General features: G+C 42.0%; 1 protein-coding gene across 2 annotated transcripts in view; it reads right to left on the bottom strand.

The window, feature by feature from the left end:
- The window catches only part of LOC132877029 (laminin subunit alpha-3-like), a 335048-nt gene that overhangs the window by 82894 nt on the left and 233245 nt on the right, over positions 1 to 18909 (bottom strand). For both annotated transcript variants that reach the window (XM_060913563.1, XM_060913572.1), the window contains exons 37-40: positions 18023 to 18184; positions 16011 to 16112; positions 15842 to 15925; positions 13155 to 13385 (exon numbers count right to left, since the gene is read on the bottom strand). In XM_060913563.1, the coding sequence (XP_060769546.1) occupies positions 13155 to 13385; positions 15842 to 15925; positions 16011 to 16112; positions 18023 to 18184 (579 nt within the window). The remainder of the gene's footprint in view (positions 1 to 13154; positions 13386 to 15841; positions 15926 to 16010; positions 16113 to 18022; positions 18185 to 18909) is intronic.

Raw genomic sequence — 18909 nt, 5'->3', positions numbered from 1 at the left:
GAGTGGTCGACCAACAAAGATCACTCCAAGAGCAAGGTGTGTAATAGTCGGCAAGGTCACAAAGGCCCCCAGGGTAACTTCTAAGCAACTGAAGGCCTTTCTCACATTGGCTAATGTTAATGTTCATGAGTCCACCATCAGGAGAACACTGAACAACAATGGTGTGGATGGCAGGGTTGCAAGGAGAAAGCCACTGCTCTCCAAAAAGAACATTGCTGCTCGTCTGCAGTTTGCTAAAGATCACGTGGACAAGCCAGAAGGCTATTGGAAAAATGTTTTGTGGACGGATGAGACCAAAATAGAACTTTTTGGTTTAAATGAGAAGCGTTATGTTTGGAGAAGGAAAACCCTGCATTCCAGCATAAGAACCTTATCCCATCTGTGAAACATGGTGGTGGTAGTATGATGGTTTGAGCCTGTTTTGCTGCATCTGGACCAAGACGACTTGATATCATTGATGGAACAATGAATTCTGAATTATACCAGCGAATTCTAAAGGAAAATGTCAGAACATCTGTCCATGAACTGAATCTCAAGAGAAGGTGGGTCATGCAGCAAGTCAACGACCCTAAGCACACAAGTCGTTCTACCAAAGAAAGGTTAAAGAAGACTAAAGTTAATGTTTTGGAATGGCCAAGTCAAAGTCCTGACCTTAATCCAATCGAAATGTTGTGGAAGGACCTGAAGCAAGCAGTTCATGTGAGGAAACCCACCAACATCCCAGAGTTGAAGCTGTTCTGTACGGAGGAATGGGCTAAAATTCCTCCAAGCCGGTGTGCAGGACTGATCAACAGTTACCGGAAACGTTTAGTTGCAGTTATTGCTGCACAAGGGGGGTCACACCAGATACTGAAAGCAAAGGTTCACATACTTTTGCCACTCACAGATATGCAATATTGGATCATTTTCCTCAATAAATAAACGACCAAGTATCATATTTTTGTCTCATTTGTTTAACTGGGTTCTCTTTATCTACTTTTAGGACTTGTGTGAAAATCTGATGATGTTTTAGGTCATATTTATGCAGAAATATAGAAAATTCTAAAGGGTTCACAAACTTTCAAGCACCACTGTACGTATGCACATGTATAATGTACCGGTTTAAACAATCAGTGTCAAAATAGGATGAAAAATGATGTCTGTCTGCAAACATTCCTACAATTATCATGTCAATGTGCCTTTTTTTCCCCACCACTGATGCCAAAATATATCTCTGTGAAAGCAGACTATGGTTAGAAGATTAGTGAGGATAACTGTTTATAGACAAGCGGATCACTTGACCTGCTCAGGTAATCCAACAGTTAGGCAAACAAAAGCAAAATAAGTTTACGAAAGAAGTTCATCTTTATCTTCTGTTGGGAAACCATTAACACCAAACGTAACAGCCAGATCTTTATCTCAGTTAGTCAGATAAATATATAGGTCATTAAACACCAGTAAAAACGAACCTGTATTTATTCAACTTCTATAAAAGAGATAAATAAGAAATAAAACCCTGTTATCGGAAAACAATCCACAACAGGGTAGTGTGGTGCTGTTACCGCTTCAAAAGTGCGTCGTTTTCCTTTTACAGCTGCTGCTCTGATACTACAGCGGTTTGACGACTGATTGATTACAATTTGTAAGTTATAAATGAATTATGTCATATTTTAACCATTTAATGTTATGGAACATTTACATAAGTTAGTTGTTTACTGGCTGTTACAAAACTCTGGCACTGGAGTACTTTTCCATACACGTCAAATAACATCTAACAGAAAAACGTCATACACAAGTGAGCAATGAGCACACACACACACATACCCAGAGCAGTGGGCAGCTATGCTACAGCGCTGGGGAGCAGTTGGGGGTTAGGTGCCTTGCTCAAGGGCCCTTCAGCCATGATACCGAGGGAAGGGAAAGTGCTGTTCGTTAACTCAACTCCCCTCAGATGTTTCCTGCTAGTCCCAGGAATCGAACCAGCAACCCTTTGGGTCCATGGCTGCCCCTTCAGGCCATTAGAGTCTGCTACTATAGAAATGATAATATTAAACTTGTAGCTGCTGTCAGAGTTGCTGTTATAGAAAAATAATGATTCCTGAAAGCTAACACTTCCTGACCAATCAGATTCGAGAATTAAACAATGACTAGTAAATAATGCTGCATGTCTTCATGAAGGTTTCAAATCAGTCCCATCCGAATACTTTTAGTTATTTATTTGTTTTGTTTTGCTTGTTTTTTACATATTCAAGCATTATCTTATCTGTGGTTGGCAATTTTTCCCCGCTGACCTCATTAGTAAGGCGTGAACAGGCAAGTCTACACAATGATGACTCAGGAACTGGAAAATCACCCTTAAGGTGATGATACACGGGCCAACTTTTTGGGCAATGTTGCCGGGAAATTGCGTTTTGACACTTTCCCATTGAGACTGGGCAACATAATTTCAGTCTGAATGATTTTGATGGTTTTGGGCAACTTTTTAAGATCATCCGATCAGAGTGCTAGCAGCGAATCACATGACCACCTGAGAGCTTCAACAAAGATGGTGGCGTCTCAACAGCAGTGGAGCGAAGAAAAAGAGATACAACTTATTCTTGACTTGCAAGTGATGGCAAAGCAAAATAGAAACCCGGATGTCGGCCATGTTGGTGGAGATACAAATGCGGGGTCAAGCGACATTCCGTACAAAACATAGTCATACGTGCGCAACTCTCTTTGTTTTTCCACTGCTTTAAGTGTTCTTTTTAGCTCTGCCATATCTTTGTGCTGGATATGGTTGTGGTCACAACAGTACTCGTGACCGTGGCACGTTCTGATTTTTTTAGAATTCTGTCTGTGATTCGGAAAGAGGGCTTAGTATGGAGAGGGGACGAGCGCGGCTGAACAACATCGGCAGGGCTGATCTAACAGAGGCTAAAACCAAAACAGCTCGTGTTCACAGTAGTCATTTTATCTCAGGTGAGATTCAAAAGCTTTCTCGATAATGTCATGGAAGAATTTTATTTCGTGTTGCTAGAATTTTGCGATAAAATGAGCGTTCTCTCTTGTCGTGGTTCACTCGCTCGTTGTTATAATTTTAACGCGTGTATTACCATTTCGCTTCTAGGAGTGCCAGCGAAATTATACGATAGAAACAATCCAGACTAGGCACCCACTCAGAAAATGGGCTATGCTTCGTCCAAGGTCGGACTCGATTCTACGGCAGCCAAACCAGATAGAGCGCGATTGTCAGGGACATGGTAGGAGATGGATGCAAGTGCAGAAGTGATGTTTATTTACCATTGTGAAAACACACAGGCAAGCAATCCAAGATGGCAGGCAATCTCAAAAATGGGAAACAAGCAAAAGGTAAGGTGAGGCATAGGTGAGACAATCACAGGCAGCGAGAACAACAAGAACTAGGAACAGGCACAAACATCTGAAAACCAGGAAATCAAACACGGAAACTAAGGCTTGGTAATGCACACTGATGCGGCGTAATACTTTGCACCGAGTGTGTGTTTTCTGAATCTCTATATACAGTAGGTGTGCTGATGCACCTTAGTCCCGTGCAGGTGAGCCTCATCAACAGCGTGTGTGCAAGAGTCTGCTCGGTGCGTGCACAGTCCGGAGTGCGTCTGAGAGTCCTTCAGATGCATGCGCCAAAGCGCGCAGGACTGACAGCAATATCTGGGTACTCGATGGTCGGTAGAAGTGTCTTACCTTCAGAAAAGTCTGACTTTTTTAAATAAAACCCCGATTCCAAAAAAGTTGGGACAAAGTACAAATTGTAAATAAAAACGGAATGCAATAATTTACAAATCTCAAAAACTGATATTGTATTCACAATAGAACATAGACAACATATCAAATGTCAAAAGTGAGACATTTTGAAATTTCATGCCAAATACTGGCTCATTTGAAATTTCATGACAGCAACACATCTCAAAAAAGTTGGGACAGGGGCAATAAGAGGCTGGAAAAGTTAAAGGTACAAAAAAGGAACAGCTGGAGGAGCAAATTGCAACTCATTAGGTCAATTGGCAATAGGTCATTAACATGACTGGGTATAAAAAGAGCATCTTGGAGTGGCAGCGGCTCTCAGAAGTAAAGATGGGAAGAGGATCACCAATCCCCCTAATTCTGCGCCGACAAATAGTGGAGCAATATCAGAAAGGAGTTCGACAGTGTAAAATTGCAAAGAGTTTGAACATATGATCATCTACAGTGCATAATATCATCAAAAGATTCAGAGAATCTGGAAGAATCTCTGTGCGTAAGGGTCAAGGCCGGAAAACCATACCGGGTGCCCGTGATCTTCGGGCCCTTAGACGGCACTGCATCACATACAGGCATGCTTCTGTATTGGAAATCACAAAATGGGCTCAGGAATATTTCCAGAGAACATTATCTGTGAACACAATTCACCGTGCCATCCGCCGTTGCCAGCTAAAACTCTATAGTTCAAAGAAGAAGCCGTATCTAAACACGATCCAGAAGCACAGACGTCTTCTCTGGGCCAAGGCTCATTTAAAATCGACTGTCGCAAAGTGGAAAACTGTTCTGTGGTCAGACGAATCAAAATTTGAAGTTCTTTATGGAAATCAGGGACGCTGTGTCATTCGGACTAAAGAGGAGAAGGACGACCCAAGTTGTTATCAGCGCTCAGTTCAGAAGCCTGCATCTCTGATGGTATGGGGTTGCATTAGTGCATGTGGCATGGGCAGCTTACACATCTGGAAAGACACCATCAATGCTGAAAGGTATATCCAGGTTCTAGAGCAACATATGCTCCCATCCAGACGACGTCTCTTTCAGGGAAGACCTTGCATTTTCCAACATGACAATGCCAAACCACATACTGCATCAATTACAGCATCATGGCTGCGTAGAAGAAGGGTCCGGGTACTGAACTGGCCAGCCTGCAGTCCAGATCTTTCACCCATAGAAAACATTTGGCGCATCATAAAACAGAAGATACGACAAACAAGACCTAAGACAGTTGAGCAACTAGAATCCTGCATTAGACAAGAATGGGTTAACATTCCTATCCCTAAACTTGAGCAACTTGTCTCCTCAGTCCCCAGACGTTTACAGACTGTTGTAAAGAGAAAAGGGGATGTCTCACAGTGGTAAACATGGCCTTGTCCCAACTTTTTTGAGATGTGTTGTTGTCATGAAATTTAAAATCCCCTAATTTTTCTCTTTAAATGATACATTTTCTCAGTTTAAACATTTGATATGTCATCTATGTTCTATTCTGAATAAAATATGGAATTTTGAAACTTCCACATCATTGCATTCCGTTTTTATTTACAATTTGTACTTTGTCCCAACTTTTTTGGAATCGGGGTTGTAATATGAGTCAAAACCACACATACACTATATTGCCAAAAGTATTTGCTCACCCAAATTATCGGAATCAGGTGTTCCAATCACTTCCATGGCCACAGGTGTATAAAATCAAGCACCTAGGCATGCAGACTGTTTTTACAGTTTGGAGCTGGCCCCTTCCTCTTCCAACATGACTGTGCACCAGTGCACAAAGCAAGGTCCATAAAGACATGGATGACAGAGTCTGGTGTGGATGAACTTGACTGGCCTGCACAGAGTCCTGACCTCAACCCGATAGAACACCTTTGGGATGAATTAGAGCGGAGACTGAGAGCCAGGCCTTCTCATCCAATATCAGTGTGTGACCTCACAAATGCACTTCTGGAAGAATGGTCAAAAATTCCCATAAACACACTCCTAAACCTTGTGGACAGCCTTCCCAGAAGAGTTGAAGCTGTTCTAGCTGCAAAGGGTGGACCGACGTCATATTGAACCCTATGGATTAGGAATGGGATGTCACTTAAGTTCATATGTGAGTCAAGGCAGGTGAGCAAATACTTTTGGCAATATAGTGTATCTATCTTCTCTTTGTATCGAATCTTCGCTCAACCGGTCAACTCGTGGTAATACTGAGAAAATTCAGCATTGTTTACAGACATGCCTTCAGCGGCTACCGTCCTAGTTGCTTTGTATATCCACCATCATGGCGGACGCTCATGACGTAGCACATTTTGATCACGTGGTTACAAGTCATCTATATCTTTTTATGCCGGTAAGTTGTTCTGTGTAAACCCAAAGTGATGAATTTACCTCACCAAATGCTCAGAAAATTGACAGGCATCAATTTTTATATGCTCAGGTTGGAATTGAGACAGCTTTTTTTTTTAGCTAAGTGTAAACTGCTGTTAGCTAACCACCACTCCATAGAGATTGAATGGGATTTAGCTAACTAGCAGTGCTTTTTTTTTTTTGCTAACATACAGTGGATATAAAAAGTATACACACCCTGTTAAAATGGTAGGTTTTTCTGATGTAAAAAAAAAAAAAAAATGAGACCACAATAAAATTTCAAAACTTTTCCCACCTTTAACGTGACCTATAACCTGTACAATTCAATTGAACCATTTCCGGTTTCCAGTTGAGAGTACGTCGTGCGCGTTCTGGCTGCCACTTCTCACCGGAGCTTTTTTGTTTTATTTTATTTCTTTTTCTATTTTTTTTCTGTGTGTTTGTGTGGTTTGATGTTTGTTTGAGTGTTTTGTCCGCCGGTTGTGGTGTAGCTCCGGACCCAGTTTTGGGCGTTGGTTCCCTCCAGGCCTTGGTTCGCTGTGAGCGATGCCTGCGCTCCCAGCTGTGGACTGCAGTGAGCTCGTTGCTCATTTTACATCGTGGTTGTCCAGCGCTCTGTGCTTTAATGCTTGGCGTGATATTCCGAGCGATGTTGCTCGGTGGTGTCGCGGCGGCTGTGCAGGCGGTTTGGGACACACCAGCGCTCTGCGTGGCGGAGCTTCTCTGCTCGCTTTGTGGATTCATGGTGTGGTGTTCGAGCGATGTTGCTGGCGGCGGTGCTGGAGATGTGGGACCTGTTTTCGTGCGCCTTTTGGTGGGACTGTGGCTGCTACACCACGGGAATTACATCCTGACCCCTACTTGGTGGACTTTTTATTTTTATTTATTTATTTTTTATTATATTTTCCGTTTTTCTTTCTTTGTTTATTATTGTTATCTGTTGTCTGTGTCTGTGTGTGTGTATGTTTGAACCTCCTGTAAAGCGTCTTTGAGTACCATGAAAAGCGCTATACAAAACAGATGTATTATTATTATTATTATTATTAAAAACAAACAAATCTGTTCGGGGGAAAAACATAAAAAAAAAAGTACAATAAGCTGGTTGCATAAAAGTGTGCACACCAGGGCAGGAATTTCACGAGGGCCATGGCCCTCGTGCCCTCTCAATTTGGCCTTGTGCCCTTGGAAAAAAATATCTGCCGTAAGGCCACAGTGGCCTTGATGCCCTGTGGTTTTGCGGTTTTGTAGTCTGCCTCGTGACTGCCAATAGGCTTTAACATCACCTGCGTCTATTGAGAAAAAAATACGTCTTTTGATGACATTCTGGATTCTTATTGGGCAACTCATCAGTGGTGGATCGGACTCGAGCCTGGCATGAACCGCTCCGACGCGCTATAATGACACCAATCTATCACCAGCCAACCATGAGACTTAATCAAACGCATCCCCCACCCACTTGTGTCCGCATCCGAGACGTTGAATTTTCACAGAAGGAGGGAAGAAGTTGGCTGAGGTAAGACTGTGTGATAAATTAACGAACGAATAAGATAGGAATTTCAACATATAGGGCTTAAGTTTGTTACCGTTAAATAAGCATTGCTTGTACAGTAATGTTATGTCGTCACAATGTTGACCCACTTTTAACGTGCCGAGTACCGACTGTAGCCGCTAACAAATGCTAATTAGCTTGCTGTCAAGTTTTTCCTTTGTCGAGCTTTAAGCGTAAGGTCATGGATGTTCCTACTGCTTGTTCCTGCCGTAATATGATGCGTGATATGTGCTGTTGTCTGTTCATAGCCACTGTTTTAATCTATGCAGTTAGCATTGTTTTGTTACTAGTATTGTATGTTTCTTTTTGCTGTTTAACCAAAGTGTAACTGCTGCCATCTTGACGAGATCACCATCGCAAGAGATTTTACTGTATCTCATTGTTTTTGCCGTCATTACAACATTAACATTTACTTGTATTCATTTTCATATACATTCTAGTACATGTTCCATTTACAGTCAAACATTTTGATGTACTCCAGGCTCAATTTTGATTAATCAAAAATCTGCGTAGTAGTACAGTCTGAAGATGCTCTTGCACATTCAGTGTCAATTGAGCAAAAATTATGGGAGGATACAGGTTTAATAAGTTTTACAATTTTTGAAGTGAGTGATGGATTGATAAGTTTAGATGTGTTCAATATTTTCTTATCTTCAGACATAATAGTGTAGATGTTTCTTTACCTGCTTGATAGTTTCGACTGAGACTCCAATCTTCCTCAGAAGAGTCATTAGTCCTTAAATTAAATTCATTATAGACATGAACTTAAAATCATTGTTTTATTTTATGGCCTTGGTGCCCTGGCTTTTGGCCTTCATGCCCTCAAAAAATTGACAGCACAAAAGGCCAAGTGGCCTTGCCCCTAAAATGATGAAATTCCAGGCCTGGTGCACACCCTTAAACTAATACTTTGTTGAAGCAGCTTTTGATTTAATTACAGCATTCAGTCTTTTTGGGGGGCGGCACGGTGGTGTAGTGGTTAGCGCTGTCGCCTCACAGCAAGAAGGTCCTGGGTTCGAACCCCGGGTCCGGCGAGGGTCTTTCTGTGTGGAGTTTGCATGTTCTCCCCGTGTCCACGTGGGTTTCCTCCGGGTGCTCCGGTTTCCCCCACAGTCCAAAGACATGCAGGTTAGGTTAACTGGTGACTCTAAATTGACCGTAGGTGTGAATATGAGTGTGAATGGTTGTCTGTGTCTATGTGTCAGCCCTGTGATGACCTGGCGACTTGTCCAGGGTGTACCCCGCCTTTCGCCCGTAGTCAGCTGGGATAGGCTCCAGCTTGCCTGCGACCCTGTAGAAGGATAAAGCGGCTAGAGATAATGAGATGAGATGAGTCTTTTTGGGTTCACACCCACCATCAATTAAAATGACTCTGATTAACCCCAAATAAAGTTCAGACATTTACTCAGTTGCATCCTCCAGCAAAAGCCAGCGTTCACAGAGAGCTTACAAAGCATCAACGGGATCTCATTGTTGAAAGGTATCAGTCAGGAGAAGGGGACAAAAACATTTCCATGGCATTAGATATACCATGGAGCACAGTGAAGACCGTCATCAAGAAGTGGAGAAAATATGGGACAACACTGACATTACCGAGAACTGGACGTCCCTCCAAAATTGATGAAAAGACAAGATGAAAACTGGTCAGGGAGGCTGCCGAGAGGCCTACAGCAACACTGAAGGAGCTGCAGGAATTTCTGGCAAGTACTGGTTGTGTATTACATGTGACAACAATCTCCCGTATCCAGGCCCGGATAAATTTTGCAAAAAAAAATTACATCAACTCTCCCAAAAGCATGTGGGAAAATGTGTTATGGTCTGATGAAACCAAGGTTGAACTTTTTGGCCACAATTCCAAAAGGTATGTTTGGCGCAAAAACAACACTGCGCATCACCAAAAGAACAGCATACCTACGGTGAAGCATGGTGGTGGCAGCATCATGTTTTGGGGTTGTTTTTCTTCAGCTGGAACAGGGGTTTAGTCAAGGTGGAGGGAATTATGAACAGTTCTAAATACCAGTCAATTTTGGCCCAAAACCTTCAGGTGTCTGCTAGAAAGCTGAAGATGAAGAGGAATTTCATCTTTCAGCACGACAATGACCCCCAAAAAGTTTTGGAACGGCCCAGCCAGAGCCCAGACCTAAATCCAATTGAAAATCTGTGGGGTGACCTGAAGAGGGCTGTGCACAAGACACGCCCTCGCAATCTGACAGATTTGGAGCGCTTTTGCAAGGAAGAGTGGGCAAATATTGCCAAGTCTAGATGTGGCAGGCTGATAGACTCCGACCCAAAAAGACTGAATGCTGTAATTAAATCAAAAGGTGCTTCAACAAAGTATTAGTTTATTGTACGTTTTTTTATTTTTTATGTTTTTCCCCCTAACAGATGTTTGTTTTTCAAGGCAAGGCAAGGCAAGGCAAGGCAAGTTTATTTATATAGCACATTTCATACACAGTGGCAGTTCAATGTGCTTTACAGAAGTAAAAGCAGAACAGTAAACAATAGAAAATAAAATTACATTAAATAATTGGGGAAGAAAAATAATAAGAATTAAACAATAGTAGAAATAAAATAATAAAATGAAATAAAAGTTCAAAAAAGGAATCAGCCTCGAGATTAATTATTATTATGGGTTTAACTCATAAAGCGCGCTCTTCCCGTGGCTCTTCCACGAGGATCACCAAAAATCGTCCCGCAGACAAAATCTACGAGGATCACAAAAATAAAATCGTCCAAGTAAAATTGTCCCGCAGACAAAATCTATGAGGATCGCCAAAAATCATCCCGCAGACAAAATCTACGAGGATCACATAAAGCACGCTCTTCCCGTGGCTCTTCCACAAGGATCACCAAAAATCGTCCCGCAGACACAATCCACGAGGATCACAGTAACAAAGAATTAAAGTAAAAGTAAAATCATTAAAATCCAAGATTAAAAAGAAATTAAAATAAAGAAAGTAAAATCATTAAAATCAAAATTAAAAGAAATTATGTTAAAGGAAATTAACTACTTAGGTAAGGGCGGCACGGTGGTGTAGTGGTTAGCGCTGTCGCCTCACAGCAAGAAGGTCCTGGGTTCGAGCCCCGGGGCCAGCGAGGGCCTTTCTGTGCGGAGTTTGCATGTTCTCCCCGTGTCCGCGTGGGTTTCCTCCGGGTGCTCCGGTTTCCCCCACAGTCCAAAGACATGCAGGTTAGGTTAACTGGTGACTCTAAATTGACCGTAGGTGTGAATGTGAGTGTGAATGGTTGTCTGTGTCTATGTGTCAGCCCTGTGATGACCTGGCGACTTGTCCAGGGTGTACCCCGCCTTTCGCCCATAGTCAGCTGGGATAGGCTCCAGCTTGCCTGCGACCCTGTAGAAGGATAAAGCGGCTAGAGATAATGAGATGAGATGAACTACTTAGGTAAAAATTAATCAAATGAAAGCATCTGAAAACAGCTTTGTCTTGAGCCTGGATTTAAAACTAACAACAGTAACTGGCATTTTTTATATCATCTGGAAGTTGGTTCCAAAGCTTAGCAACATAGCAACTAAAGGCTGCTTCACCACACTGCGTTTTGACAGCTGGTATTACTAGCAAGTTTTTCTCCTGTGATCTTATGCCGCTTTTCCACTACCAACACGGCTGAGTCGGGCTGAGCCGTGCGGTGCTGAGTTGGGCTGAGTCGAGCTGAGTGGGGCTGTTGGAGTTGCATTTCGACTACAACCGCGCTGAACCGTGCTGGTTGGAAGTGGGTGGACACATTGGGTGGAGTTAGCGAAAGTGGGTGGACGTCAGGTGATGTCGTTATGCGGCGCAAACAGTGACATCAGTGACCTTTTAAGCGGTAGTCTCTCAACCCGGAGAGTAAACAATAAACATGGAGGACATGGAGTCGTTAGTGTTGCTGGTCTTGGTGCTGTGGCTTGTTGTCACCGACAACAACGCCAACAGATACTGGCGAGAGCGTATAGATGAGGCAAGGCGCATAAGGCTTCATAATTCTCGTAATTCGTAATTCTCCTTCTTCCGGGTTTACGGTGTTTACAGATCCCAGCGTGCTCGCGGGGCGTGTGTGGGCATGTGAGGACACTCCTCCTCACCAATCAGTGCACAGGGGAGTGTCTGCTCACGCCCCTAGCCTCACTCAGCTCGGTTTGGCTCGCTTCAGCCCTATTCCAAAACCGTGCGAGTTTTGGGGGCTGAGCAGGGCTGAAGCGAGCTGAGTTGTGCTGTTCTTAGATAGTCGAAACGCGAGCCGTGTCGGGCTGAAGTGAGCTGAAGCGAGCTGAAAAAGGGTAGTGGAAAAGGGCCATTAGAGACCTAGTTGGTGCATATAATTGAAACATATCCAATAAGTAGCTGGGTCCCATCCCATTTAATGTTTTAAATAGAAGAAGTAGTGCTTTAAAGTCAATTCTATAGCTCACTGGGAGCCAGTGCAGAGACCTTAGGATTGGAGTGATATGGACGACCCTTTTTGTTCTTGTAAGAACCCTTGCTGCTGCATTTTGGATTAGTTGAAGCTCTCTGATGGTCTTTTTTGGAAGACCTGTGAAAAGGCTATTGCAGTAATCAACCCTACTGGAGATGAAAGCATGAATAAGTTTTTCTAGATCATGTTTTGACATGAGACCCCTGAGTTTAGAAATGTTTTTTAGGTGATAGAATGCAGACTTTTTTACCACTTTCATATGACTGTTGAAGTTAAGTTCGCTGTCAATAAGGACACCAAGGTATTCAAAAGATGTAAAAAAGATTTGGTTTTCAATTGAATTGAAAAACAAATTGTTTTTTGTGAGTTGTCATAGAGAGTGTCCATCTTTGCGGTGTCTGTCTCCCTGGCAATAGATTTGCTCTTTGGTTGCTGCAAATTGTCTGTTGCCCTAATTATTTGCCCTGCGTCTCACCTGGCTGCTCGTTGCCGGCACCATTGCTCAAAAAGTTGCCCTGTGTATCATCACCTACAGTATATGAAGCCTCTGTCTTTAATACTAACTTTTATTATAATTTTATTTTATGACCCTGAGCAGCTCAGTAACCCTGGATTACTAGTTATAACGTGTGTCAGGCCTCGTGAATGAGCTTGATGTACAGGAATTAAACACAACCTATGCTTATTTTTTGCTTCACTAGGATGTTTAAAGGTACCGTATTCTGTTCTCAGTTTCAACTGTCAACTGTTCTCCTTCAGAGAAATTCAACCAAAGTTTTTATTCACTATTACAATGTTTCATAACACCATGCTCTCTGCCAAATCTCATGCATGCATAAAGATAATTATCATAATAGATATAAACGATAAAACCAAATAGCTATCAGCCTGCTCACACTGTCCATGTCCATAAATACAGAAGATTAAAATCTGTTCCTGTACAGAATCCTAATGAGCTAAAACTTGTCTTGAGGAAGCAAATCAACCGTCATCATCACGAATGATCTCTTTCAGAAAATAGATAAAGGTCAGGAAATGGTCATCAAGCCCTGGGTTATGCATGGGCTCAAATCAAAAGCAGGCTGAATGAGCGCTATGTGCTAACCTGACAGGAGTCGCCGGTGTACTCTGGTGGGCAGGAGCAGACCTCCACAGTGCCCGCTGGTGCCCCAGTGCCCACCTTGCTGGCCTCCTCCAGGCCCACCTCGCCCACGCTGAGTCTCTGAGTGTGTGTGAAGTAGAGTGCTCGGATCCACACGGCCTCCAGTCGCGCCAACACTCTCATCAGCTCCGCTCGTGACACGGGTCTGTTCGTCCCACTGTGGCGGAAGCTGCCCTGTAAGAGTGGACTGATTAAGTTGCAATGCCAATGTCAAATTGTTTATTTAATTCAGTGTTATGCTTTCTATTACAGCATACAGTGGAGCTTGAAAGTTTGTGAACCCTTTAGAATTTTCTATATTTCTGCATAAATATGATCTAAACCATCATCAGATTTTCACACAAGTCCTAAAAGTAGATAAAGAGAACACAGTTAAACAAATGAGACAAAAATATTATACTTGGACATTTATTTATTTATTGAGGAAAATGACAAACAACAACAAATGACAGTAGCAACAACAATAACAGTAGCAATAACAGCAACAACACCACAAACAACAACAACAACAACACCACTAAGAACAACAGCAACAACAAACAGTAACAATAGCAGTAGCAATAACAGCAACAACACCACAAACAACAACAACAACAGCAACAAGAACACCACTAACAATAACAACACCACAAACAACAACAGCAACAAGAACACCACCACTAAGAACAACAGCATCAAGAACAACAGCAACAAGAACACCACTAACAATAACAACACCACAAACAACAGCAACAAGAACAGCAACAAGAACAACAGCAACAAGAACACCACTAACAATAACAACACCACAAACAACAACAGCAACAAGAACACCACCACTAAGAACAACAGCAACAAGAACAACAGCAACAAGAACACCACTAACAATAACAACACCACAAACAACAGCAACAAGAACAACAGCAACAAGAACACCACTAACAATAACAACACCACAAACAACAACAGCAACAAGAACACCACCACTAAGAACAACAGCATCAAGAACAACAGCAACAAGAACACCACTAACAATAACAACACCACAAACAACAGCAACAAGAACACCACTGAGAACAACAGGAACAAGAACACCACTAAGAACATCTACAACAACAAACGACAGTAGCAACAATAACAGTAGCAATAACAGCAGCAACACCACAAACAACTACAACACTAAGAACAACAGCAACAAGAACACCACTAACAACAATAACAACAACAACACCACAAAGAACAACAACAAGAACAACAGCAACAACAAACGACAGTAGCAAAAATAATAACAGTAGCAATAACAGCAGCAACACCACAAATAACTACAACACTAAGAACAACAGCAACAAGAACACCACCACTAAGAACAACAGCAACAAGAACACCACCACTAAGAACAACAGCAACAAGAACACCACCACTAAGAACAACAGCAACAAGAACACCACCACTAAGAACAACAAATGACAGTAGCAACAACAATAACAGCAACAACACCACAAACAACACTAAGAACAACAGCAGCAAGAACACCACTAACAACAATAACAACAACAAACGACGGTAGCAATAACAGCAACAACACCACAAAGAACAACAACAACAACAACAACAGCAACAACAAATGACAGTAGCAAAAATAACAATAGCAATAACAGCAACACCACAAACAACAACACTAAGAACAGCAACAAGAACAACAATGACAACAAGAACACCACTAAGTACAACAGCAACAATACCAGTAGCAATACCAGCAACAACAATAACACCGCCACTAAGAACAGTAGAAACAACAGTAGCAACAACAGCAACAAGAACACCACTGAGAACATCTACAACAAACGACAGTAGCAATAACAGCAGCAACAACACAAACAACTACAACACTAAGAACAACAGCAACATCAGCAACATCATGAAGAACAGCAACAACACCACAAACAACACCACCACCACCAAGAACAGCAACAATAACAACAGCAATAACAACCACCAACAGCAACAATAATAACAATAGAAATAACATCACCATCCCAACAACAACAACAGCAGCAGCAGCAGGATTAAATATGATGGAAAGCAGGGTATCATATTACATACCATAATGAGATCACTTGTAATGTATTAAAAGTAATATCATTTAAATCAATGAATACGTTCTTAGTGTAAACAAATGCTGGAAATAGTTATGGCAACATAATCGAAAGAAGTATTTATTTATTTATTTATTTTTTGCTCTGCAAAAGCTGTGATGCAAGAATGAACCTCTGTATGATGGAGCTGCCTGGAACAGACGTTTCGTGAACTAAAATGTTGCCGCCTGTATCGAGAACACAGCTGCTGCAGCTAAAGCTACAGGCGACTCGGCCTAATTCACAGCTATGCAAGCTTTGAGTTCGATCTGATTAAGTGTTGGCTCAAGATCTGATGAAATGCACCTGGATTCAACAAAAACATTCAGCATCCTGATCCATTTGGCACATCAAACCAAGACTGAAAATTAATGAGGGGCAAATTCTTGAATGTTAAATCTGATACCCTGCTTTCCATCAAGCCCCAGCGTGTTTACTCAGAGCTGTCTTTTGAGAAGAATCACATTTGTGGAGTTGAATTGCAAGTGATGTGGTTGGTGTGTGTGTGTGTGTTACCTCGACTAGCTGCACACGACCCTGATAAACCTTGTCTGGCAAAGGTGACTGAGGGTCCTGATAAACCACCGTCATTTTTTCTCCCTGTGACAACCAAAGGAAATTATCACAATGTGTACATGATCGCTGTCGCTATGACATCATGTGACTCTGAGAGATGGACAGAGACCTTGAGAATAACATCAGGCTGTTTATCTAGGAGGACCATCCCTTCACGTGGGAGGCCAAACGATTTGACCTGATAGGTAAGGAAGCCCCCGTACGATGAAACCTGGAGAAAACACAGCAAAAATATCAGAAAAACACAGTGACTCCTAATAATTTCGCCAAATATGTAAAGAAATGAATCGCCTGAAGAATGTTTTCTGTTTGAGTCTTTTGTTTTGGTTTTTTGGACTGGAGCTCAAAAAAAAAATCCTCACCCATTTTTATCTTGGTTAATATTATTAAATTGGAAGGTATGGTGATCAGAGCCGGCCCGTGGCATAGGCAATATAGGCAAATGCTAAGGGCGCTGCGTCCATCCAGGGGCGCAGAAACGGGGGGAGAAAAATTATGACTTCCACTATTCTGAAAACGAGTCAGCATTATAATGTCTTAGCCTAATTTAATTGTACAGCAAAGCATGTAGTCAGGGTGCGATTTGTCAAAAAAAGCGGGGTGGGGTGGGGTGGTGGTTGTTAATCATGAAACAATCCGCGGCTATTCTCTGTTTTGGCCATGTAATCATAGCCGGCGATTGCTATAGGCGACCTAGGCAATTGCCTAGAGCGCAGTGTGCCCAGGGGCACCAAGGGCGACCAAAACTCCACCAAAAAGGAGGGATGGAGTTATTGAATGGAGATGTTACGAAGTGCATCAGTGGTGTACAGTGTTTTCAACCACTGTGCTGCCGAACTCTAGTACCGCGGAACACTAGTGTGCCGTGAGAGATCACCAAGTGTACCGTGGAAAATTATAGAATGACTGTACATTGTAAATATTGGCAACAGCGTTTTAGTTTCAGTCAACATTTTCTATTGGTGATGTGCCTTGAGATTTTTTCATTGAAAAAAGTGCGCCCTGGCTCAAAAAGGTTGAAAAACAAGTGTAGCCTACGCAGTAGTGGTCGGTGATTTCCTTATGCCTACTAAAAATGCACAATGATAGGTTATAAGGGGGGCGGGGGGAGCGGTGTTCATCGGGGAATGAGAATGGCTATCCACTGCAAAAAGTAGCCCAGACTACAAGTGCTTAAAAGAAGAAATCCAAACTCACGGGTGCACAAGGGCGCAAACGAAGGCTACAGGAAGAAATAAATAGAGCCAAGTATAGAGGTAAGTCTGATCTAATCTCTCATATCAACCATTATAGTGGCAAATTAATATTTTAGACGCCTGAATCAATGTCTGCCTAGCTAACTAGATGCAAACAGCAATAGACTTCAATAACAAAGTACCCATAATAGCACTTTTGTTTGAAAATACAGCCCATTGATGTCCTAACAGGGTGCTTAAGTTTGCACAATTTAGAAATGTAGAATTTTTTATTCATTTAATTTGTTAATTCTTCAGAGATGACTTAACTTTTAATAGCAAAAAATAAACTAAAAATAATTTCTTGTTTATTGTCCATGCACTACACTTTGAACAGGGTGCGGAAGAGTTTTTGCCCATTATATGGAGATATGTATTGAATTCGTGTGGTCATTTTACTTTGTGACACTTTATGTTAATAATGATAACAATAATAACAATAATGAAAAAGATAAAAATGACTTCTTGTTTATTGTCCATGCACCGTACATTGTTTAATAGTAATAGAATAGAGTTATTAGATTAAAGTGTTATTTAGATGTTATTAGAGGGGTTTTTTTTCTTGGGGGGGGGCGCCAAAACTCAATCTCGCCTAGGGCAGCCTAGGGCAGCCAAAGACCTAGAGCCGGCCCTGATGGTGATAATGAGATGAATATAACGTGATTAATAAATTCAAACTGATATTGTAGCTTCATTATGACTTGGGTATGTATTGAAGGAAAATGATTCAACTGAGATCGATTATTATGACTTGTTCGTTCCACTGATCCATTTCATGCGTTCATTCCAATAATTATGCAAAATTAAACGAGTTGATTTCATTTATCTCAGATGCTGTGAAAGTTTGATTCTTTTTAGACCTATTATATATAGAAGACGCTCTCACCCTGTCTCCGAGGTACGACTGAGGCAGAACCCAGTGGAGCTGGAGCACGGACGCAGGAAGCTCCTGAACATCAGCCACCACCGTATCACTGAGCGGGTTTAACACACTCGCCACCTCGTTCTGATCATCTGTCACCATGCGCCATGAGCGCATGTCCACAAACTGAATGAGGACAGAGAGAGAGAGTTAATAACCCCAATACTAGTGCATCTCAAACAATTCGAATATCATGAAAACAGGCTTGTAGTACTCAAATCCGACCTGCGCCCTAATTTTAAGGACCCGTGACTTGACTTGGACCCGTGCATTAACTGCATTCAGACTCGTAAATTGGAGACGAGGACTCGGATTTTTCCTTTATTTTTTGCAACATGCCATGATAATTTGGCATAAGATATTTATATCTACATTAATTTTTATACTAATTTTGTGCAACCTGTTCATACATCATGTTCAGGAACAAGCTAACATTAATGGCGCTAAAACGCCTGGAGAGAAGCCCTTATGATTGTCCGCTTTGCTTATACAGACTTTTCGTCCACTGAGAAAAAAAATGCACTGCTATGCGTTCCATATGTAGAAGAACTATCAAGGAGACGACGGGGACAACCTCGAACTTCAATCGTCATTTGGCGAGATTCCACCCAGAGAAGGAAGTGACACACTATGTTCACTGCTCTGCTGATAATGGGCAGGGCTTGCTTGCTGAGCAATGAACTAGCTAGTGTTAACCCTCTCTCATATTATTTGCCCTGGTGATAGTGGGCGGGGCTTGCTGACTGATGAACAAGCTTTTTATCTGTAGCCTGTTAACTAGAATGCGGCAGTCGAGCAGGAACGTTAGTCCAACACAGTAGCAGAGACGCTTTCACATAAAGGCAGCAACA

Source organism: Neoarius graeffei, chromosome 1, assembly GCF_027579695.1.
Source record: "Neoarius graeffei isolate fNeoGra1 chromosome 1, fNeoGra1.pri, whole genome shotgun sequence".
NCBI lineage: Eukaryota > Metazoa > Chordata > Actinopteri > Siluriformes > Ariidae > Neoarius > Neoarius graeffei.
Note: the sequence above shows the minus strand (reverse complement) of the source record. Positions and strands in the feature narration are given on the sequence as shown.